Source organism: Haliaeetus albicilla, chromosome 23 (genome assembly GCF_947461875.1).
Source record: "Haliaeetus albicilla chromosome 23, bHalAlb1.1, whole genome shotgun sequence".
NCBI classification, from domain to species: Eukaryota; Metazoa; Chordata; class Aves; order Accipitriformes; family Accipitridae; genus Haliaeetus; species Haliaeetus albicilla.
This window is the reverse complement of record NC_091505.1, coordinates 24,385,078-24,408,536: the sequence shown is the minus strand read 5'-3', so window position 1 is coordinate 24,408,536 and position 23,459 is coordinate 24,385,078. Positions and strand designations below refer to the sequence as shown.

The 23,459-nt window shown below is 45.6% G+C and overlaps 1 protein-coding gene across 1 annotated transcript; it reads left to right on the top strand.

Annotated features, from left to right (window-relative positions):
- Positions 1-12,968: 12,968 nt before the first annotated feature.
- LOC104317541 (putative P2Y purinoceptor 10) lies at positions 12,969-22,196 on the top strand. The gene is made up of 2 exons (XM_009918422.2): positions 12,969-13,529; positions 18,914-22,196. Exon 2 carries the CDS (start codon positions 18,916-18,918, stop codon positions 19,936-19,938), a length of 1,023 nt encoding a protein of 340 aa, XP_009916724.2. The 5' UTR covers positions 12,969-13,529; positions 18,914-18,915; the 3' UTR covers positions 19,939-22,196.
- The last annotated feature ends 1,263 nt before the right edge of the window (positions 22,197-23,459 follow it).

Genomic DNA, 23,459 nt, shown 5'->3' with positions numbered 1-23,459 from the left:
AGGCTAGATCCAAAAAGGATTTTGGCAGCTCACGTAAGTGACATTTAGGAGCTTAAATCCCAAGCTGACACCCCACAGTTTCTCATACTTTTGTCTGAACTCCGTAGGGCATGTCTGATCACAACCTTTTCATAGCTCCAGATACTGGGCATGGGACACAACTTGCATAATCTTAGATGCTAATTAGTCATCTTGACTTTCCTTTAGTCACCGGAGAAAAATAGGCACTTAAATGGCAACATTTAACTTCTCCTAGAATAGGTATCTAAAACAATCACACCCTAACCATACCCATTTCTTCTTGGTGAATAAAGGAGGAGCCCAGCAGGAGTAGCTCACAGCATAGTGGTCACTTGTGCTCCAGCAAGGTCCCTACAGACTCTCTGGAGAGGCTGAACCCAACAGACATCCTCTGTTTATACCCTCCCGATGGCAAGAGCTATTGGATCTCCAACACAGGCAGCCTTTTCTTTAGGAATAAAAGCAAAAAAACGGTCCCTGGGCTCAGTGCTCCTTATGAGCTCAGCTCATGCTGCGGCAGATCCCACTTTAAGATGCTTTACTTTCCCTGGGAACATACGGGAAGCACCAACACCTTATCAAGTTCCGCATCCATTCCAAACCCTAAAATTAGCCACTCTGACACTGACCTTGAAGCCTGCAAGCCCTTTATTTGTGAGGAAGCAGCTATTCAGACATTCTCAGGAAGTTATGTACAACCTCAGGCTGAACAGTCAGGGAGCACGAGGGCAGCTGCTCTCTAAAGACAGGGCTTGGGAGCCAAGGGTGATCCCAACACAGGCAGTGCCCTCACCCACCGGCTGCAGCCCACCCAGGAGCAGGCAGCTCATCCCACCAGCAGTCCCAGTCAAGTCCAGTGTCCATCCAAGCAGGAGCAAAGGGAAACAGAGGCAGTGCTGGAGACCAGGCTGCAAACAGCTCCAAAGCCTCCCCTCCAAGAGCCAGAGTCAAAGCCCAGGCTGGAAACAAACTACAATGTGCACCCAGGGGTCCAGCCCAGAGACGAGTTACCTGCACGTCTGAGGTCCATCCCAGAGGCAGGAGCAGAGATAAGCACACCTGCACTGAGGCACCCTGAGCTTAAATGGTGCTGTGGGCAGGGGCAGAGGAGCCCCAGGTGAGGCTGCTCAGGGCCATTAGGAGGTATTGAGGCTAGCAAAGATTTAGTAACTGGATGTAGCAGCTGCCTAACATCACTGCTATGAGATTATTGTTTGTGGAGCCCTGCAGCCTTCCAGACTTTTCTGCAATAAGACACTGAGTCACTCTCCCACCAGCTTCCTTTCAGCAGCCCCTAAAAAACCTTCTTCCTTCTCCAGTAAACCTTCTTCCTTCTCCAGCCCTGTCTGCACGGTAGAGGCCTCTTTCCTCTCTTCACCACCACTGTAACTGCTGAACGCAGTGTGGGAATGTGCTCTCCTGAATCCAGGACTGATGTTTTCCCCTCGGCAGGTCTCTGCTGGCCTCCTCCGAGCACAAAGACAGGACGTGCCTGGTGATGGTCTTCCCTTCCCATCCATCCTGCTCTGTTGTAGACCCTGCGTGCCCTGCCTGCCACACGGCTCCATGGGAGGGCCCTGCAGAAGCAGAGAGAGGCTGCGAGGAGCATGAATTGCAGCTGCAGAAGCCATCGGCCACGGCTTTGGCAGAGGCCCTAGGTGATGGGAGCAGCTTTGTCTGATGCGATAAAAGAAAACCAATACAGCTGTCAGGCAACATGCACCGAGCAGGAACAGCCTCCTGCTGCACTGTACCCAGAGTGCTCGTTGCAATTCTATATCCATCTGCCTTTGCCCGCATTACCCCTTTAGGAGTCTTTTCCAGGACTGCTTAGAAAAAAGATCTAGACAAAGTGCCACACCAGCAAGTAAATAGAAAGGATGGCACAACCTGAAAGCCAGTGCCAGTGACTGTGAAGTTTGGGTTAGCAAGCACAGAAATAAGGAGAGCTATCAGTCCTGCGATGCGAGACGCATGTGCTAATGGCACAGCGGCTGCCTCCCTCTCTAGGTGGAACAGTGAAAGGATTGATGCTGCTGTTTCCAAAGGGAGTGAGTGATTTGAGACTGCCATGGTCTGCTGGATGCATTCTGGTCTTTAGGAAGGCTAAAAGGCCCTAAAATCTGCGAGGATCTTTTTGGAGGGCTGCGGGCTGGCCAGCTGGTTTTGCATGGTTGCATCCATTAGCAGAGCTGCAGTGCAAATGAACCTCTGCACATGGAGATGTCTCATTAGGACAGGCAGCTATAAAGGCAGAAGCAAATAAACACTGACGCAAAGGGCTCTGGATAAAGGGACCGAGACCAACATGAGAAGTCAGAAGCTTTTTGTCTTAGCCCTTGCTATTTCTTTGTCACCTTTCTGTGAAACAGAGCTAATACCGCTGCCTTTACTAGTAGGCTGAACACATTAAAGGCCACAAGGCGCGCAAATAATTAACCAGGGAAGTTATACAAATACACAAACATTCGTCTATGCTTCACCTCATAGCTCAGGGGCCTTCAGACCTGCTCACTGGGGAACTAATAACAGTTTGGCCACAGCTGTATGAAACAGTGTGGGCTATGAAGCTGCCCACAAGGCTGCATAAACACCCAGACAGCTCATGCAATGCACTGTGCTATTACAGCCACGCTGCTCAGTGCTGGAGCGAAATGGTCTGAGGGTGAAGCATTCTGCAGCAACTGCAGCAACTGCAGCAACTGCAGCACAGGGAGACGTGGGGATTTGTGCACCACGGGATTATCCAACAGGCCAGAGTTGGATTTGGATTCTGGTCGGGGCAGTCACACTTCAGTCAAAGAAATCAGGACAGGCAGTGGGGAGTACAGGACAAATTTATACAAGAGGACAGACAGTTCCCAAGCATGCCACTCCAAAGTGAAAATTTCATGAACGAATGTGAAACCTCAGTGAATTCAGCCAGGTCAATGCTGCATGTCATGCAGCTGCATGGCCAGTGTTCCAGTATTAGCAGCCTTTTGCCCAAGTTTACTCTCTTGCTGAGAAAAGGGCTGCAAAAAAAGCATTTTTTCCTCAAAGCTTTCTTTGGTGACCTACCTGGGGAAATCTTTTGATTGTCTTCCCTGGTGATCAGCTTTCCATCAGCAAGCACACTCCCAAACACTCAAGCTGAGGTTGAAAAAAGGACTTGGGATTCTTAAAAGTGGTTCTGGTAAAACAGAGGTACCAAAACTGCAGTCACAGGCAGCCAGCAGTACCCTGGATGTGCCCAAGTGCTTCGGACACTTTGCATTTCCACTTGGGCTACAGAAGGTGCCTGGAATTGTGCCACACACCTGGAGCTCTGCCATCCGGAGCTGTTCAACACCAAACTCCTGCCTCAAACTGGCATGAATCCAGGAAAAAGCTATTCCAACTCACGTCACCCAGTCCCTGTGCTCAAGGCACACTTACACTGACAGGATCAGGCTCCTCACAAACTGCAGTTGCAGGGGTGCTTAAAATAAACAAACAGAAACCAAATGCCTGGCAGTTGCGGTGGTGCTACTGCTGTCCTTTGTAATTTCCATGTGGCTGGAGGACCCGCCCGGCTCAGTGCTGGCATTCAAGGTGGGTTCCCACCCATGTCACACATGTCAAGGGAGACTGCCCTAACTACCACACTTGTCAATTATTCCTTGTAAAAAGGAAGGGTGCCTTTCCACCCTTCCTTTCTCAGCTCTTCCACCTGTGCAGCCAAGAATTCAAGACTCACTGAGCCAAAAGAGGGAGGGAAAGGTCATGTACCCATCGGCTCAGCTCCTCCTCTGAGCTCCCTGCTTGCAGCACCCGCTCTCTTTCTCAGAGCCCACCTCTCCCAGCGCTGGAGGAGAAACCCCTGAGCTGCATACAAGCCTCTGCAGTGGCTTAAGTGTCCAAACATCAGGCATGGGAGTGCTTATTGTTTAAGGATATGCAGATGCAGTGGGTCTAGCCCCAACATATACGAGCAGAAAGCAGCCACGTACTGCTCTGGGCCGGTTTCAGATGGAAGTTATATATAGCCTTGTCTGAAGAAGTAGCTATGAGATGAAAGGAAGCTGAGTTTGGGGCTTAAACACGTAATTTTAAAAATACAGCTGTAATGGAAGAGGCTGCTAAGCTATGTGCGATGAGTTCACACCTTAATGTGAAAACGGTCATGTTTAAACAGCACCATGATAGGATTTTAATGCCCTCTCTCCATCTTCTGGTAATCTTTTCTTAACGGATAGGATTGAATGAGGACAGAAAAACGACGGGTTCCCTCAGCTGCAGAGCTCCTCTTACTTCTGCAATGGCTCTAATCTGTTTTAGGAAGCAAAAATACATTTTGTTGCCATCACTCATTCACTCCTCATAAGAATAGGATTAATTACTTTTACCAGTTTTAACAAGAAACCATATTGCCAGCAAATAATGAACATTTCCTGCTTGCACTTTTGGCCTGACTCCATGTGAAATCAGTTCTGTTTCTCTCTCGCTGCTCTGCAGTGCCTATTCTACGGTTCAAAGGTGTCTGTGCCTGACACCATCTCAGTGCCAGACTGTATGTGGTCAGTCTCCCTTCCTCCTGCAAGGTAGTTCATGGACTGCTCAGGACATGCTTATCCCTTTCTGTTTCCTACACCTCTCCCATGGCACCATCCTTCAGGGCACAGGCACTTCTTACTTGCCTGAGTTGTCTAAACATGCATCAGCCACAGCACAGCTGCAGTAAGAGTGGTTAAACACTGCTCAGCCCTCACGATAGCCCTCACATGCTCTCGCTGGAATTTCCCTCCTGCTCTAATACACGCCGTCTCACTGCCGCACACACTGTGGAAGGCATCTCTCTCCTTCCTCCGAATCATCTGTTGAGACTGCTGACGAAAGGCAGGATATTGCTCTGATGAAGTCTGATGTCTTTTGCTCTGCCGCAATCTAATAAATACATGTTAATAGAGCTAACTTGAAATCCCTGATATGGTGACTGTTCAGTGCTTCTTCCAGACATAAGTTCTCTTTCCAGTTAGAAAGTAAGAAAGAAAAAAAAAGGCATCACCATAGCTGATCTTTGCACCTTGACACCATTATTCAATTGAGTAAAACTCTCACATCACCGTGCATGTCTTGACCACAAACCAGTGGCTTCTTTTTTTTTTTTAACTGCACAATTGTTCTCAGAAAAAAATGATTGCGCCATGAATTTATGAGATGCAGCTATCCAAGACGATGTATTTTGTCATTTACTGTGGCTAAAAATGTTTTTTTTTATCTAGATGCAAAGATGCTGAGACGTCCTGGGAAAAGTAGAGATGGGGTTGACATCAATGTGGAAGAGGAACCTGAGAATTACTAACAGATCTGGGAAACATCTGTGTTCTGCTTAGCAAGAATAAACAGAAAAAAAACCCCAAACCCCAAAGTGTTTTATGAAAGCTCAGCAAGCCAAAAAAAAAAAAAGAAAAAAGAAAAAAAAACCAAACAAAAAAGCCCAAACCCAATAACCCAGCCTGAAATGAGAAAGTGTAGAGTCCAGTTCCAGTCCAAAGGCAGCTATAATTTCTCAGTCAGAGCACAATGCAAACTGCAATTATCTATGGCTTGATTAGCTATGGCTTAATTCTTCCAGTGATTTCAGGGAGGAGGGAAAATAAGGAACTTTGCTTTTAGTCTGAAATTAGACTTTTTAAGAAGCCAGTTCAGAACTTTTTCTCTCTTTGACTATTCATTGGGATGTTCTACACTTGGAGCCCCCCAGACCATACTCTTCAGTTTCTCAACAGGTTTTAAAGACAGAGGCATTATCCCAATCTCAGCCCTAGAAATGATGTGGAAAGTTTGCATGGGATTTTGCCAGTTAAAGCTCGGATTTAAGCCCTAACAAATAGGTAGGAGTCATGGTACTGGTTCAAGGGTAGTGCAACTGCTGGTTGCGCTTTCCCTCTCCAAGTACAACTGTAATACAGGGGGAAAAATAAATTTAGACTGACTCAAAGGCAACAAATGTTCCTTCTTCTAGCTCATTAATCCTATATGTGATCATATATAGTTAGAAACATCAACTTAGAGTCAAATCCCTTAAGGCAACTGATACCCCAGCTTCAGAAATACCATTTAAGTAATCGGTAGTTTGATACAATCCACATTATGGATAGAAAACAAAATAGGTGAGAAGCTAAAAAAGTGAGAAAAAAAGGTAAGAAAAATAGGATGTAGCTTAACCATTGTGTCACCCCAGAATCTGAAGGATGCTTTCTGCTTGAAACATGGCAAAACCACAGAATGCTGCAGGCGTAATTAAGATACTGTTGTGTTGCATTTCCTCCCCAGGTGTCAGAGGAAAACAGTGACTGACGAGTGAAAGACAAATTTGAAAGCGAAAATAGAAAAAAGGGGACAATCTAAATACAGAGATGCTGGAGAAATCGTCAAAAGGAGAAGTAGTGACTGAAAAAATCAACAGGGCCAGTGAATTATCATTGCCAAGGAAATCTTGACTCCTCTGTCCAAATGAACTGCCTGTAATAGTAAAGACTTACTCATTCCTTCCAACACATAGCTAGTTTTAACAGTCCTCATGGGATGCAAGCAAGGGACAGCATTCTCCAAAATGGGAAGCAGGCCCCAGGTCTGACATGCAGTCCCGCTGGCTCCTGCTCTGCTCCCTCCCACCAGTTGCAGAAGACCAAATCCACCTTCTTGTGGGATGCCACAGCTCGTTTCCATGCCTCTTCCCAGCTCTCCTTTGCCTGTTTGCCTAGAACTTGCTGTACTGTAGGTCTTCAACTGTAGCTCTGTCCATACCCACAGGAAGGCACAAACTTGGCGTTCATAATTGGTTGTGTATGTTCAGTGGAGTCCTCTAAGCACAGTAAGGCACTTAGTGCAAGAATGATAGCTTACAAAAGTTCTTTATAAGCAAAAAAAACCCCAAACCCCCAAACAGATTATGCTTAGCTAATGTTTCTCAGGAAGGGCTGAGATAAAGCTGCTCTATCTTCATGTACATACATCCCTGAGACTCTACTTTTGGGCAGGGAAATTAAACCAGCTCCCAAGACTTTACCCTGCTCTGTTAGCATGAAAAGTAGTGATAGGAGCAAAACCTTCTCATGACTGTTCATTATTCCAATCAACCAGTGAAATCCTTGTTGCAGATGCTTTGATTTGTAGGTACTGCCAGTGCTGTTTCTGATCTTAATGAAATGATAAAATGATGATTGTTTCATGAGCCTGTTTTCTCCCATGAATCATTCTCCTTGTAGTCCTTTACCAGACAGGAGCTACCCAAAGTAGACCTGAAATACGACTTTTGCTGTTGATCTCTTTGTGGTAGTCGTTGATGTCATCGAACTCATTTTTTGTCTCTGAACAGGTTTACATCTTGATACCTAGGCACATGCCTAGCCCTGTGTTCACGCTCCTGAGACACCTTGTTTGTCCTACATGGCACGTGACAACCCATCATGATGTTGCCAGCTCTGCACAATTTCTGCGGATGCAGACACCTGCTAACCTCTGTTGGGAAATATCCCATTTGTGGCACAGTCTTGTCCTACAGAGCATACATAGAAGGTGTTTCCATTGCAGTCCCACTGTTCTCTGTTCCCGTATCTCTTAGCCCTTCTGCACCCTCTTGGCCTCTTAGTAAAGAGGTCTGGACACTGGGGATCACTTTCCAGCCTGGATTCCTGGCCTGCCAGCAGCACATACAGCTGCTTGGGCCTCAGCCCACACACTGCTGGCTGCACACACTTGTTTATTACTTTGAAGAACGGCCAGTGAAGTTGCGAAGGATTTCATCTTCCTGCTGCAGTTGGCTTTGGTTTAGGGCAAAAGATATGAAAGGGGGTTACAGGGGATTAGCTTTAGTGCCAAGCCCCTACCAGTACTTCAGTATGTTGAGTTTAGTTGACTTGCTTTGACTTTTGCTCTGTATAGTTCTATCAGTGCACCAGTCTCATTTGTATATGTTAGCAGTCTGACCTCATTCTTGTCAGGTTGTTCCTAGTTTTTAAATTTGATTAAGTTCTTGGTTTGCTGAAACCTTTGCTGCTGTCTACCCAGATGAATTGAAAGAGGAAGCACAGCCTTATGAAGCAAATGTGATGAAGAACATGAGTGGAAGTTGCTCGTATTTATTAGGAGGGTGTTTTCCAGTCTTGGGAATCCCCCGTGGAGTGGAGTTCATTGCTTTTTGTGTTCCAGTTCACATGAAAATGCTTGCCCTTCACTTTGCAGGCATCATGTGCAGAGTGCAGCAACCTGTAACATCACAGACGATATTTGAGACATTGGCACACCAATGGCTTTTGAAGCAGCCTCATGTTCCCTCTGGCCTTCCTGGTGCCCCCTTCTCTGCCCCTCCACATGTGTGCAGTCACGATGTGCGCTCCTATGCTGATAAGCAATGTTGCATAACGGGTGGGAACTCCTGCAGCCTGCTGAGAGGAAGTACTGCAAACATGTAAATACCTGAACTCAGAACCGTGGATCTTCCCACACCAGTTTCATGAGCTTTGCCCTGCAGACCCAGGCACTACTGCACTTAACAGTTACCGTATCTGCTGGCTTAGGCAGGAGGGTGAGCTGAGGGCATGGGAATGCCGCAAGGGTTCTGATACAGGTTGAAAATCTCATTTCCTGAAAGCCAGCTATTATATTTCAGGTAGGTTCCCAATGGCAACAACCTGAGGATGTACAAGTTCACACCACTATCGCAGACTTTCATTACCCTTACTCTCATAATTGGCTTGCCAATACAAGAGGGGTTAGTCACCAGCATGTAAGAGTTGACATCACTCTAGCAGATAGTTTCTAAGCTGATTTTGGTTCCCTTAGTATGACGATCTGACACTAGAAGATCCTTACACAGAGAGCTGTTAATTGGATAACCTTTACATTTAGTTGGATCTCACCAGATTGTGCCAGTCTTTCTCCTCCAGGAACACTGCGTGTAAAGGATGTGCTCAATACACTGTGCAGATAAGAAAAAGGAATCACTTGTGCGGGCTTGCAGCAGCTGCTACAGGGTTACTCACCACTATATAGACCCCATTGGAAAGAGAACTTTTGCAAGCCTCTCGGACAAACTGGGCAAAGAAATTGAAATCACCACCGACAAAAATAAGTGCGCATTCCCCGGCAGGTCCCTCCCCCACAAAATTTTCTTTTATCTGCTCCAAAAGGCCATATATTACTGGATTCTGTGTGTCAAGGGATTCTGAACTGTAAAGAATGGCAAAGAAGTTTTAGCAAAGACAACCGATGAAGTTATTTTTAGTATTAGCTGCATGGAAAAGACTTCTCAGAGGCTGTGGTGTGTTAAGAGTAGAAGACATATTTCCTCCTTTTTAGTTTCTGCTGAAAAACAAAACTTTGGAAGTAAATAACAATAACAAAAGAGCAACGATTCTGATGGGTAAGTACTTGCGGCTGGTATTGGCAAGCCCCTAATCTCCCATGAGAAAATCTCAGAGTTTCACCCAGTTCCAGAGATTCAAGGCACTCAGCTGGTCTGAATAAAATCTGGGGTGAGCTTCCAAGGTTTTGGGTACCCCAGACTCCAAAACATTCTAAGATTTCCTTTCTCTTTCTGCTGTCAGAGAGGAATATTTTTATTACCATAGAAACACTTGGACATGAATGTTTTCAGTTCATTATCTATTCACAGTTTCAAGAGCCCACGGAAGGGAGGGACTGTCGTGGGATGTAGTCAGTGATGAACTAAGACAGAACTAGCAGGGTTCTCTATTAGGAAATGCTCCTGTTTTGAATTAAAAACCTATCTATTTCAAACAGAATCTGCCTCTCTTTTGGGCAAAAGTAACATGTGTGTCTGTACTAGGACCAGAGGAAATTATTAACAACATGTTTTAACTATGCTATGTAACTGTAGCTCTGTAACAGCAAAAGAGTCACTAATGAGCAATAATATTTCAGTTGCCATAAAAATGCAGGCAGGTAATTAGAAATGATTTCTCACAGTACACCCAGGTTTTACCTTTTCAATATACCTGGTGGGTTTTTTTGTTTGTTTTTTTTTTTCCCCAAGGAAAAAATTATTACCATCTGGGGGCCCAAATACATAGATAAAAGTACAGAATTCTGAAATGTTTGCCATTCTGTGTTCCTCTTTTTGTTATGATTTATAGCATGTGAAAGGATTTTAGAATAAACAACACATTTATGTACTTTAATCTGCATATATGCTTTCCACTTTCTATCATAAGTCATTGTACTCCTTTAAATAAGCCCATCTAGTTCTCCATAAGACAGACAATCAGGATACAAATATTTACTTTTTGTTTGTCATAGTACAACTTTTGACCAAACTCATATAACTTTTTGGCAGTATCTTTCACTGAATATCTGCTTTTCTGTACTATGAAGGCTTGGCTTGACAGCAAAATAAATTTGCTCTCCATGCTATGACATGAAATCTAACTCTAAGTCTTTATTTCAGGCAAACATTAATAATTATATATTAGTGACACTAATAATTCAGACATGTAATTGTTTTTCCCCTGGTTCCTGCTAAGGGGCTGTAATTTGTTTCATTAGAGATTGATTTTTTTCCTCATGTGACTCCTTCCCTTGAACATGTGGAAAACACACATATCTGAAAGAACTGCTTCAAATATTCTGTGAGCTAAAAGGCATTGATGCTGTTACTGCCAGCAAGACACATAGTCGCAACCTAATTTTGGATTCTGGAAAAGAACTCAGAATGGAAACAGAAGCATGAAAAAGGCACAGTAACACGTTTCTACATGTGTTCATTCTCGCATGTTGAAACAAGCTTCCTAGCAGACAAACAGGCAAATTTGGACTTCTTTTTTTTTTTCATTAAAGCCACGAGAGCGTGTCTTGCTCAATTATTCATTACATAACGGCGGCAGCGCTGGCACCGGCACGCCGCGGCAGCTAACGTCAGGCTGCTGCTGCGGTCAAACCCCCACGCTTCCCAAACCGGCAGGTAGGCTCTGCCGACGGCAGCAGCCTGGGGCGTCCTCTTACTGGGGAGCTTGCTCCACACGGGCTTCTCATCTCTACCGTGGAGGACACAAAAGTCACGCTGCAGACCACCCGGGGCTGAACTCCACAAGTAACCAACCCAGAGCGACACAAATATAGCTGAGGTCAAGCCCCTTCTCTGAGCGCCAGGAAATGCTGCCCATGCTGTTTTGCAGGAGCCAAGCTCTCCTCTAATATAGGTAATTATGGTAGCGAATATTTCTGGCAAGCTCATTATTCTGGTAAGCAAAAAACAAGAGTGGGAACAGTCTTTGGCATGCTATGCAAAAAAAAAGTTTTACCTACAGAATCAGGGCAAATAGATCTATAGGGAAAGTACATCTGTAACCAGTGTAACTGTCTGCAAAATCCCTAGAGTGAGTTCAGTTTTATCAGCAGAAAAAATCCACTTCCTCACTCCCTGCCTGCAGGATAACTGATACGCGATACTGGCAAGCAAGATTTAAATCCTCCAGACTGGTGATGCCAAAGTCCTCTTCCAGTATCAAGGGTGCATGGTGCTGGACAGGTCACAGAAGTTTTTTGAATGTATGTAATCTTCTAGCTGAGTCTCACGAAAGTCCAGACAGCAAACATCCACATTCAGACAGGAAAAATGTTATCCCCACTTTGCAACTGGGTAAATTGAAGCACAAAGAAATTCGGCAGAACTATTCTGCAGGTTTTATATGACTTGTGCCTTTAAACCTCTGTCTTGTTCCTACACTTCTTGTATAACAATCTGCCCTAAACCAGGCTGCCAGAACAATTTATGTGCATAACAGTAGCTGCATCTCTTCTGTAAGTAGACCTGTTCTTAAGTATACAGTGTATTTTCACAAACACCCTTTTTTATTGTTACAGTTTACTTTTGTAACTGCAATGCTTCACCCACCGACAGGTACAAGCACAGCTATGATTAACTTCATCTCTCCTTTCTACAAGGATTGTGGCTTTTGCTCAAATCACTCAGGTCTATTAGTGACAACTGAGTGGGAATGAAAGCATTACAGATGGAAGTTCATGCAGACAAGAGAGCATCTGCGGAAGAGTTGATAACGTTTGTTTTCCAGAAATGCTAGTCGGGTCAATCAGTGAACTGTTTCTGAATTGCTGTTTCCAAATGAGGCTCTGCTTAGCTTGCCAGGCTAGAGTATCGTGCTGTGATTTAATGTTAAAGACAACTTTGTGGTTGAATAAATTCCAGCAAATATGTTCCCATTGCTGATGAACAACTTAAAAAATCAGCTAAACAGGATGTACTGATAAACACTGCAACATAGGCCAAAAGCTCACTATTGCTTTTCATGAAGCCCATATAAATAATTTTAAAATAAACATCTGACAGTCTCCCAACTTCTCCCAACGTCCTTTGACAATTCATGGAAATAGGACTGTCTGTAAAGCACAGCGCTGCATTTTAGGGGGTGTTCATTGTGAGGCATTCTTATTTGAATCAGAGCCACTAGGTTTGGGTTTCTGAGGTTTCTGAGCAGTCAGACATCAATGTCTATATTGTCTCCAAGACAGGCAGTAGCTGCAGTGATGTTCTACTTCACACACTTAGACCACGACAGAGCAGAGAGTTCAACTGCTGAGCTACAGGGACAGTCGTGTGCTGCAAGCCAGAGGCCAACCCAGAAGAGGCAAAGCAGGGCAGATTCCCTGTGGCTTTCTGAAAATCCAGACAATTAGATCCCCTAAGAAGGTAAGGTCCTAGCCTCACTAATACATTTACCCCCTCGGATAAGGGTGAGGCTGGATTTCACCTCCTTGCTTGAAACAATTTAAGAAGTGCCACTGTTTGACATTGCTGGCAGGGAACTCCAGCAAGTGTAAACTGAGCTGCCTGCTTATTTAGTTCAAGAGAAATGTCAACCAAGGCTCAGGCGAGTGCTATAAAAAGCCATTGGGAAGTTGGACTTCATCAGCAAGAGGACTTAGCACTAGGTGAAACAGAGCAACCACCAGCCGAGGCTCACACACGGCTATGACCGTCCACAGCCCCGCCATCAGGAGGCAAGAGCAAAGCTGAACTTCGCAGGGAGGAGCAAGCAGAAACCTCAGGAGCGTTTCCATGGTCAGCTCGGACCTCTGCTTGGAGAGGAGGAAGAGTGGGAGAGGAGGAAGGGGTGCCCTGCACGGAGCAGCACCCAGCTCCGCTCGGGACCTTCTCCCACAGCAGCCCCGGGGGTGCCAAGCCATCGCGGCGGGAGAGAAAACCACCGAGGACGAAGGCACGTGAACCCGATTTTGGGACAACCCCGCGTATGCCTGGCCGGGACTCAGCTCAGCAGAGCTGGGAGCCCAGCAAGCGAGTCCCACCGATGCAGGTGGGGGCTGTGAGCCAGCAGCAGCTGCAGCAGGGAGCCGCAGGCAAAGCAGCAACTTGCAGCACCCCGCAGCACCCCGTGATGTCATCCAGGTCGCCGTGCACATGTAAACACGGCTGGCGCGGTGCAGCCAGGACACTCCACTTCCTCCCGCCAGCACAGTTGCGCTTAGCTGGGTTTCTGCCTGAAAAGGTAAGGCTGCTTTTAAGCTCTCTCTTTGCAAGCTAGAACCCTCGTTCACGAGCCTATGCTGTTTCTTACAAAAAAAAGTTGAGCTCCTCTGGCTTTTTCTTAGGGGTTGGCTCTTGCCGGGAGGAGATTTGTGGCACTTTTGAGGCTTGAAAAAAACAGCAGCCCTCCTTGCACGCCAATCCTCTGTATGAACACATGGAGGAGTTGAAACAGCGGCTGCATGAAGTTGCTGTTGCTAGAGAAAGCAAAATGCTAGAGCGTGGGCAGTTAGCGGGTCTCCAACTGTTCTCCAGTGTCATTGCTAGGTACAATTTCCTTCTTTTGCCTGATTTCTCAGGGAATATCTTTTATTTTAAAATCATACTTGACAGTAAGGGAAACTTGCAAATCTGTTTTTTCTAACGGTGATTTAGATTACCATAAAAAAAATCCACATGCTGCCTGTCTTTGTGGCATCCAACGCTCTTTGACTGAATTGCAACAGTAGGAAATTAATTAATATTAGTCAGTGGGACACAATATGGCAAAAATAGCAAGATTGCTTGGGCTTGTTTTTCTTAACGAGAACCCTGAGGCAGTTTTAATTCATAATTCAGACTGCAGTCACTGGTCTGGATTAACACTTAACTTACATCAGGGACTGAAGCTTTTAAACTCTACTTTGTAAAAGGTGGTTTACTGATGGGCTTGTATTCACTTGCACCAGCAGCTCGCCTCTGACGGGAGCACAGCAATATAGCACATGTGCAATTTGACAGGATTCATAGTGGGTGGCTCCTGAATCTGAAATTTCTTAAAGTAAATCAAAAGGGAACCGCACCAAAGGTGAGTCAAATCTGGCTTCCCGCACATTTATGTAGGAGAGGACTTCAGCAGCAGGCTGGAGCAGTAGGATGTGTGAAGTAAGAGTGTGATTTTTGTTCAGGGGCATGTTTTCTGGGTCAAGTGAAAGTGCTCGGAGCCTGGCTCCAGTGCGAACATCACCAGCCAGGGGAACTGTATCCATGATGGAAGTCCATCATGGGACAGCCCTCGCCAGCCTGGAGCAAGAGCTCCAAGAGGGCTGCCGGCGTCCTGCTGCGTGTGCGTGTCCTGCTTCTTCAGCTGCCGGAGCTGCAGAAATGAGAATTAGATTAGTGTTGCAAAACGAAAACATCTCATCACAACAGATCAAACAACCGAGATCTGCTCTTTTTTTGTGGAAGAAGAAAACCAGAAAAAGTACCCTTAACTGTAGAACTTTCCACTTCTGACTGCAGAGGTTTCATACTGAAGTGCGAGTGCAATAGCGTGAGACATTCACAGCCATGCAATGAGGGCAGAGTGTAGAGGCATTTGTGTCTTAATCAAATCAATTAACCTGTCTGCTGATGGGCATGCCAGAAAGATCCAGGACTCTGGAACGATATTCCTGTGCTTCTCAGTCCTGTCAAGATGAACATCTTTTTCCTAGAAATGCCATGTTTAGCTTCCAAACATCCAGCTACAAGTAATAATGTGCACTCTTCATTATGTCCTTACTGCAACAGCCTCAGAAATACAGACTCTATTTAAAAGTAAAAAACAGTAGTTAGATAAAAGTGTATTTATTTAGTACAATTTTTTTTTGAAATTTCATATTCTGAAAACAATGTTGCAGTAGGAGCTGTCTCCCTGCAATACGTAAATAAGCATCAATAAAATCTGATGGAGATTTTCAGCCTTCTACCTTTGCTGTACACACATCATGCAGCAAATGGCTCTGCTTTCTTTACAGCTTTGGAGACTAATTTCAGACATTCAATGGTATCTCTGTGTGTCTGCTTTTGTGCACAGGTGGGAAGATAAGGAGACAGTGTGGGATTAAGCTTCAATCTGAACAAGAAAAGTGGGAGGAAGGGCTGAAATGCAATCATTTTGTAGTCCCCTGTGCATATGCCTGGGTGCATTTTGTCCAAAGAGATGGTTTAATCTCATTATATTTTTATGACACTGTAATGAAGTCATTTATTCTCAGAAAGTGCCCTGTTCTTATGAGCCAGCAGACATCACCCATGTATGTGTTAATTGTATTAATGCTTTTGCACTGCCAGCCAGGTCATCCTGCTCAGTCCACTTCAATATAAATGGCCTGACCCCAAGTTCATTGAATGCAAAGGAGAGGCTTTTCCTGACTCCGTGGACCATACCTTTCCTGTTCGTCAATCACGGTGTAACATTTACTCGGGGTGGTGGGGATGGGACATCACCTGCATTTCCACAGGTTGGGTTTTATCACCTTTTGGCTCCAAGGTTCAAAGCAGCTCCCTGGCCTCCATCAAAGTGCAGCTTTTCAGGTGTCATCTGCCTGTAAACACCAGCAATATAAGGACTGCTCCTGGGGGCATTTTTTTTTTCCTAGTATCAGTTATTCAGCAACACAAGAGTTTTTCAATTTGGGATCACCCTAGAAGATAGCAACATGAACTCATGAGACCATAGTCACACCACCGCCTCTGCCTCCTGCCACTCAGACAGCCCTAGTCCCTTGGGGACAGAAAAATATCTTAAAGAGGAGGGCAAAGAAATGAAATCTTGATTAACTCTGACACCTTGTGGACAATTAGCAGATGAAGATGAAGGCTGCTGGGGGAAATCTCTCCTTGCTTTGGGCTCCACCATGGTTTCAGGCATGCTGCAGCCTTTGCAGCCCAGCCCTGTGCTCGTCTGCGTGCCTGGGCACAGTTTGCTGCAATCAGAAAGTAAAGGCTGATTTCTGGTATCAAGCGTGTGCATTCAGTATCACCTTTGTGTTACAGCATACGCATCCTGGACACGTCGGTTTACCCTAAATGGCTCCATTCAGAAGCCAGTTTGAGTCAGCAGCCTGAACTTGATTATTCTGATTGCTGACATTGCGGTTCAGTCCTTAGCTGTCACATGAAATGTAAATAAGGGCTAACTGTATCTAGGGACCTCAGTAAGCAAACTGACTGTTATGACTCATTGGAACTGAAGAACACAGGTCCATTGGCCAGCATTTAAATATAAGTGTGTCCTTAAAATAGAACATTTTGCAAATGTACCTAATCCTCCATGGTTTCAATGGCCATTTAGCACTTGTGTTTTGGAAGGGCACCAGGCAGTCAGCCTAACCTTGACATCCAAGGGAAACCAGGCAGCTAGTAACTTTGAAAGTAGCTCTTTAATGGCTTCTTGGGAAAGTGGGAGGTCACCTGAAGAGACAGAAATTGGGTGTAGTGAGCGGTGCTCTTACTGGAGGCAAGGGCAGCAGACAGCATGTCCAGCTAGAGCTGCAGATGAACCAGATGGAAAGGGAACACAAACCTCCAGAGCGCCAGAAATTCACAGCCCTCTCAAGAAATGGGATAGAACCCCAATTTACCTCTCCGAGAAGCAATGCCCTGACCGAACACCCCAGTGCCCAGCTCCATGCCCTGTCCATTCCCTGTCTCAGTGTCCTGAGGAGCACCAGAAAGGAGAGCGGGAGGCCTCCCATGTTGCTTCTCAGACCATTGCATTCAACGTTGCTTATCTCCTCTTCTCATGGAGATAAGGCCATGGGCCAGATGCATCTTTCCCCCTTGTTTCCAGCACCCTTTGAGCCTCTTCCCTCCTCATGGGCATGTTATGGCCTCGTGATAGAAGCAAGGCTGTGGTGTCCTGGGATGGGGACAGCTGGGGACACCCCACCATGGAGCACAGCATCTCGTCCCAGAGCTGCCCTGGGGCGAGGGTTCCTGGGAGAGAATGGCAGACTGGAGGGATTGTGCTGGAGGGAAAAAACCAGCCTGGGAGGTGTGCTCCGAGGCACCTGGCCTCCATGTACTCATGCCATCTTGGTGAAGGAAGGGGATTAGAGAGAGGGTTTCTTGAGTGCAGCACCTCTTTGATGTTTGGTGCAACTGAAGGATGTAGCCCAGCTGCTAAAGCGAGGGTGTTGCAGGAGATAAACATGCAGACCTTGCTTTTTGAAGACTGTGAGAAAATGAAAGACAAGTTTAAAATGAAAAGGAAGAAAGTTGGCGGCAGCATGTGTCTGGGGAGCCTGCAGGAGCAGTGGTTAGGTGGGGCTGCTCACCGTCAGCATCAGCCAGAGCCACTGCACCCGCGGTGAGGGTGGCCCGTGTCCCGTGCTGGGACCTTGCCACATCTGGGCATTTCTGGGGCCTGAATTACAACCCTTCCATTGCAGCCTTGAACAGTGTCTGTATGAGCTGCCAAGTCCAAGTACCGCAACCATTAACAAGCTGAAAAAACAGCTATTTGTGTTCTTTGTCACTTGAGAGCTCTAAGTGCTACTCTTTTTTTGTAACATGAAGGAAAAAAACATTAGTAACAGGGTACGAGTTACTAATATCTACCTACAGAGACTTCTTCTGGCAAATGCCCCTTGCCAGTGGTGCAGGAAATGAGTCAGAAGGAATGAATCAGTGTCTGCAGTGCCACATGAAATAGGAAGCTGATATTCAATTTTAACTGTTACATTAGACAAGGAGGGAATTGCTGTAATGAGAATTATAATGTTATGGGGAAATACCTGATAAAACCAACTGGCCTTACTGAAGACAAGTCCCAGTTACAAAAGCTGACAAAAGAAAGATGGCCCAACAGTTCAACACGTGACATTTTGCCATCCCTACTCATCTGAATCAAAGGAGAGGCAGAATTTGGAAGTATCTAAAAATAAAATTATCTGATGGAAAAAAGTATTAAACTGAGGCTGCTGGGGTGATGAGAAATGGAAGTTGGTGATCTGATTAGGTCTCTGCTTGTTACATTAGCTTAAACACACTGTACCACTGGCTGCATTTACAACAGTCAAACTTTTCAAGCCCACTCCCTGCTACCCTTTTCCACATGGCCTGTCCCCATCATGCCAGAGAATGTGGGTACATGAGGTCCACCGATGGGGTCAGGAGACATGCCACCTGCCCAATGTCTAATGTATAACTTAACAGCAGGTATGATTCAGTGGTTGGCACCCACATTTTGATTGTTGAGCCATGTGGTTGCTCACGCACAGAAGCTGGGCTATGGCACATCTTTCTTCCATGTATTCCTCCCCTGCTACCCAGAGACCAAACCACAGATGATCTCAAGGAGAGGGCCAAAAGGATAGGCAGCTTCTCCTGCTCCTCTATTAGCAGTATGGCACAGCTTCACCCGTGCTTATGGCACTCGGACAGCCCAGCAAGGGGACTGACACAACAGGAATGGTCCCTCACGCCTGCGTGAATAGTCTCTGAAAGGGCAGCTTTGAAGAAGATAGCAGGATGTTTTATACAGAAGGCATTTCCAAACCTCTGCTTTGTACTGAATAGCCAAATAGGAGATGCAAATGTGAATACTGACAACTCTTGCAGTGCCTTTACCTTTACAGCCCCTGTTTTTGTTCTCTACAGGAATGACCCACCCACCCTATACCACGACAGATGTCTCCAGCAGCCCAGTCATGATGCAGAGCAACCAGACCTGCTCCAGTCACAATATAACGTTCAAAAACAGCCTGTACGCAACCACGTACACCATCATATTCATCCCCGGCCTCCTGGCAAACAGCGCTGCCTTATGGGTCTTGTGCCGCTTCATCAGCAAGAAGAACAAAGCCGTCATCTTCATGATCAACCTGGCCATGGCCGACCTGGCTCATGTCCTTGCGCTGCCACTGCGAATATACTATTATATTAACTCCACGTGGCCTTTTGGGAGATTCCTTTGCTTACTGTGTTTCTACCTGAAGTACCTCAACATGTACGCCAGCATTTGTTTCCTCACCTGCATTAGCATCCAGAGGTATTTTTTCCTGTATCAGCCGTTCAAAGCCAAGGACTGGAAGCGGCGGTACGACGTAGCCATCAGCACTGCGGTGTGGCTCTTCGTTGGGGTGGCATGCTTGCCGTTCCCCATCATGCGCAGCTACGGTCTGGCCAAAAACACAAATACCTGCTTTGCAGACCTTCAAGTCCGGCAGATCGACAGCAAGGTGGCCACTGTGCTGATGACAGGCACGGCAGAGCTCTTCGGGTTCATTGGCCCACTCATCATTATTTTATTCTGTACTTGGAAAACAAAAGACTCTCTTCGGGGCTTCCAGATACCTCTGCAAAATAGCAGCGAGAGGCAGAAGGCTTTAAGGATGGTTTCCATGTGTGCCATTGTGTTCTGCGTGTGTTTTGCACCATACCACATCAACTTCTTTTTTTACATGTTGGTGAAAGAAAACGTCATTACAGACTGCTTCCTGAGTACCATTACACTCTATACCCAACCCTTTTGCTTAAGTCTTGCGAGTCTGGACTGCTGTTTAGATCCAATCCTGTATTTCTTTATGACTTCAGAGTTTCAGGACCAGATATCAAGGCACAGCAGCATGGTCATCAGGAGTCGGCTCATGAGCAAAGAGAGTGCCTCATCAATTAAGGAATGACAAGAATGCCAGCTTAAAAGAATGAAGATATTTCATATGAAATCTGAAACTGTTCTGTGATACTCAATTACCAACTCCATTGTGGAAGATCCTGTGAGTTTGTTCAGGGGAGTTTTGTGGCAGTGGAAATCTGTCAATATATAGAAGATAGAACTCTATTTAAGACCGATGTGTTGGAAGCTGATGAGTGACCCAACTGGCATGACTACACCTACTGCTGTGCCACCCACATCTGACCTAGCTGGACTAGAAAATTTACAGGAGGGAGTGACAAAACTTTTGCTAGGAAAGGGTGGAAACGTCCCAGGAGCTTTTCTTCTATTTTCCCACCTCCATGGCTCTATGATCAAGCCAAAGACAATCCCACATCCATACACTGGCATTTGCTGTAGTGTCTTCTCTGCTAAAAACAGACAACACATACAAGAACCTGAAAATGGCCAGTAACAATAAACGGCAGTTTTGGTCTCCGCACTTAGGGCTGCGGACACGTGAAGGTTGGCAGCTTGCTTCACCACGGCAATCCTGGCTTGCCGCTGCCCATGCATCCCACTGGTCACCACGCTTTCCTCTGCTTCACCTTTCCTGCACTCCCCCTCCCACAGTTCATTATTCCCCCTCACCCAGCCCTGTTTGCTCCTTAATTGCTGATGCATCCCGTAACTTGCACCTACAGCTGGTGCAAGACCCTCTGTAAGACAAATCCTCCAAATGGCTCCTCAAACACTCCCGAGAGTGGGACCTGCCCTTGGTGCGAGTGACTTTCTTCCCCTCCAAGCTGCCCCCGTTGGCACGGGGGGGGGCATCAGCACAGGGTCTTTGCCTTCAGACCCCGAGGGGCAGGACCACTGGGAGCGTGCCACAGGCTGGGCACAGCCGGATTCAGCATCGGCGCGGGTGGATTTGACAATGCTGGTGGTACTGTTCAGGTCCTCGCTCTCTTCTGCATGTGGCTTCTTGGGCCCAGAGGTATCTATGATGGATCTGCCCCAAGAAACCTTGGCTCAACAGGTTCAACTGACACATCTTTTTTGAAAGAGAGGTGTCCTTGCCAAGGTGTTTTCACTTTATAATTGGCTATGAAGATATGAAAAGCAGGGACAAGAAAGGATGCCATTTACCCCTTATTTTAAATTAGTGACAGCTCTTCAGCCAAGTTCACCCACTTTGTGTAACTTCAAGGGTATCCTCATGATACCTGGGGATTGTTTTGGCTGAACACAGGCACTGATTTATTGCCTTTGAAAACCTGTGTTTTTTCAAAAGGAATTCTCATTAAGTACCAGCGTCTTACATGTTGCTACAAAAATAGAAGAAATACCAGAAACATTTGCTAAGTGTATTTTAAATCTAACTACTCAATTCACGTAATTACATTTTAACTCAGGCAAAAATTTTCTGCATATTATGTTTTCCTACTTGACTGTTTTACAATAAAATGGGAAAAAGCAAACAACAGCCAGGTTGAAATAACCATTGCGCTGGAGTTCCTCTAAAAGGCAGCAAAGACATACTGATTAAATAGTGTAAACTCTTGTAGTTCTCCTCCCATTTGTGAGAAGATGATTATGGGCCACAGTACGATGAAATTGATCTTACATATAGATAAGTGAAAATACCAAAATATGCCTATCTGAAGGAAGTAACTGTCACAGAGAGAGTAGTATTGCAGGCTTCTCTAGTTTTCTGGTGAGAAAGCTGCAGAGTAGGCAAACAGTCCATCTCCCACTGAAGTCAATGGAATGTTTTCTCAGATTGAACTGGCAGTTCATTATGCCATGTTTACACACTGCAAGGTGTCCCTCTAAAAATGTGAGCAGAGGTTGATGCTCAGGTACACAGTTAAGCACGCATAATGATTTTTTTGTCAATTTAGCAGTTTTCTCATAAGCTAGACACTGTATAATATTGCCAGTGAAGGACACTTTAGTTTCAATGGTTATTTTGAGGATTTTTATGGACCTTGACCAGCTAGCATGTGACTGGGAGCTGTTTACAGGGATTTCTTTCTCATACAACTCTTCATTTTTCAGGTGAAAACAAGTTGAAGGCACTGTTATGGTAACTATGTAGCTTGTCCTACATTTTTCTTTCAAAAAACTGATGCTTAAAAAATAAACGCATTTTTGCAAACATAAGCTGAGTTTTATAGTTAACACTTATACCTAGAAAACTGAATGGGATCAGCTCCTCCTTGAATCAAAGAGTTCAAGTGATGGAGTGCATCAACTTTTATTATTCTTAAACAGATTGCTCACTTGTCTACAGAAAGGTTTTCACCCCACTCTAATATGACTGGTGTTTATTTGTTATTATTATTATTTTTTTAAACTAAAACACTTCTATTGGATTTAGAGGTATTTTGGGGAGAGAGAGGTCCTCCATGGGAATAGCTGTGCTGCAGGTTGTGTGTGACAAGTGACTGCTTTCATCCTTACGTGCAGGCAGGACCGCAGAAACCATCTCTCTGTATCTCATCCAACAATCATGTTGCAGATCCAAATCTATTCGGCTTAAAAAAGCACACACCATTTACAAGAAGACTGGTAAAGCAGAAATTGGTAACTATAGTCCCCTACATACTGAAAGTTATAATGTGGACCTGGCAGGGGAATACCTGCTCCAGCATCTGAATGTCCAAAGAGTGATGGTGGCTCTCCCAACCTTAACATTAACAATTAATTTGGTGGATGCATGAGAGATAACATTCCCCGTCACCGTGACGGCATCCCCAAGCACCTCAGCTGCTCAAACTCTCCCCCCGTCTTCTTGCCTCACTTGCTCTCTGAACTCCCTTAGACTCCCCAAAACTGTCCTTTTTCTATACTGCAGCCCCAGCCTGTGAGGAAAAGTCACACACTCAACACTTTCAGCCTTTCAAGTCAAATCGCTTTGACGTGCAGGAGGTTAGACAGCTTGGTCTAATGGTCACTTCTGGCATGTGGGAAAGCATACTGGTTTTGGCTGGGATAGAGTTAAATTGGCTGTATGGTGCTCAGTTGTCGGATGGGGTTAAACCATGACACAAAGTTCGCTGAGATGGTCATGATGGTGAGCTAGCCTAGAGAGCAACAATTCAAAGTAAAAAAAGAGATCAAGGAAAACTTGGAATTTTCTGAAAGCATGTAGAATGTCAAAGACCATCAGTTTGGCCTCCACAAAGCCACAGGTGAAACTCAACTCAAAGCCTTTAGTTCGAGTCCTCCAAAACCTCAGCAGCGTGTGTCAGGAGAAGAACAGATGAATCCAGCATCACTGCTGAGGTGAACAGTATTTCGGCTGCCTTCATGGCTGGGAGGTGCTGGATCCGACACAAGACCTGGGGCTGCAGGTGTTGGCTTTGCCTGCCAGCACTCTCACACTTTCAAAGGCACAATGTGCCCAGCTCCAGTTCCTGTAATTCACCCCGTTTCCTGTGACCAATAAAGATGTTTATTATTTTGACAAGAGGAAATATAATTTCATGATACTGCTCCTGAATTATCTCTTGTGCTGGTCCCACTGCTCAGACTCACCAGCTA

Bases quoted from the DNA above. Each gene is read 5' to 3' on its own strand.
- LOC104317541 (XM_009918422.2), top strand. From the start codon at position 18,916: ATGACCCACCCACCCTATACCACGACAGATGTCTCCAGCAGCCCAGTC.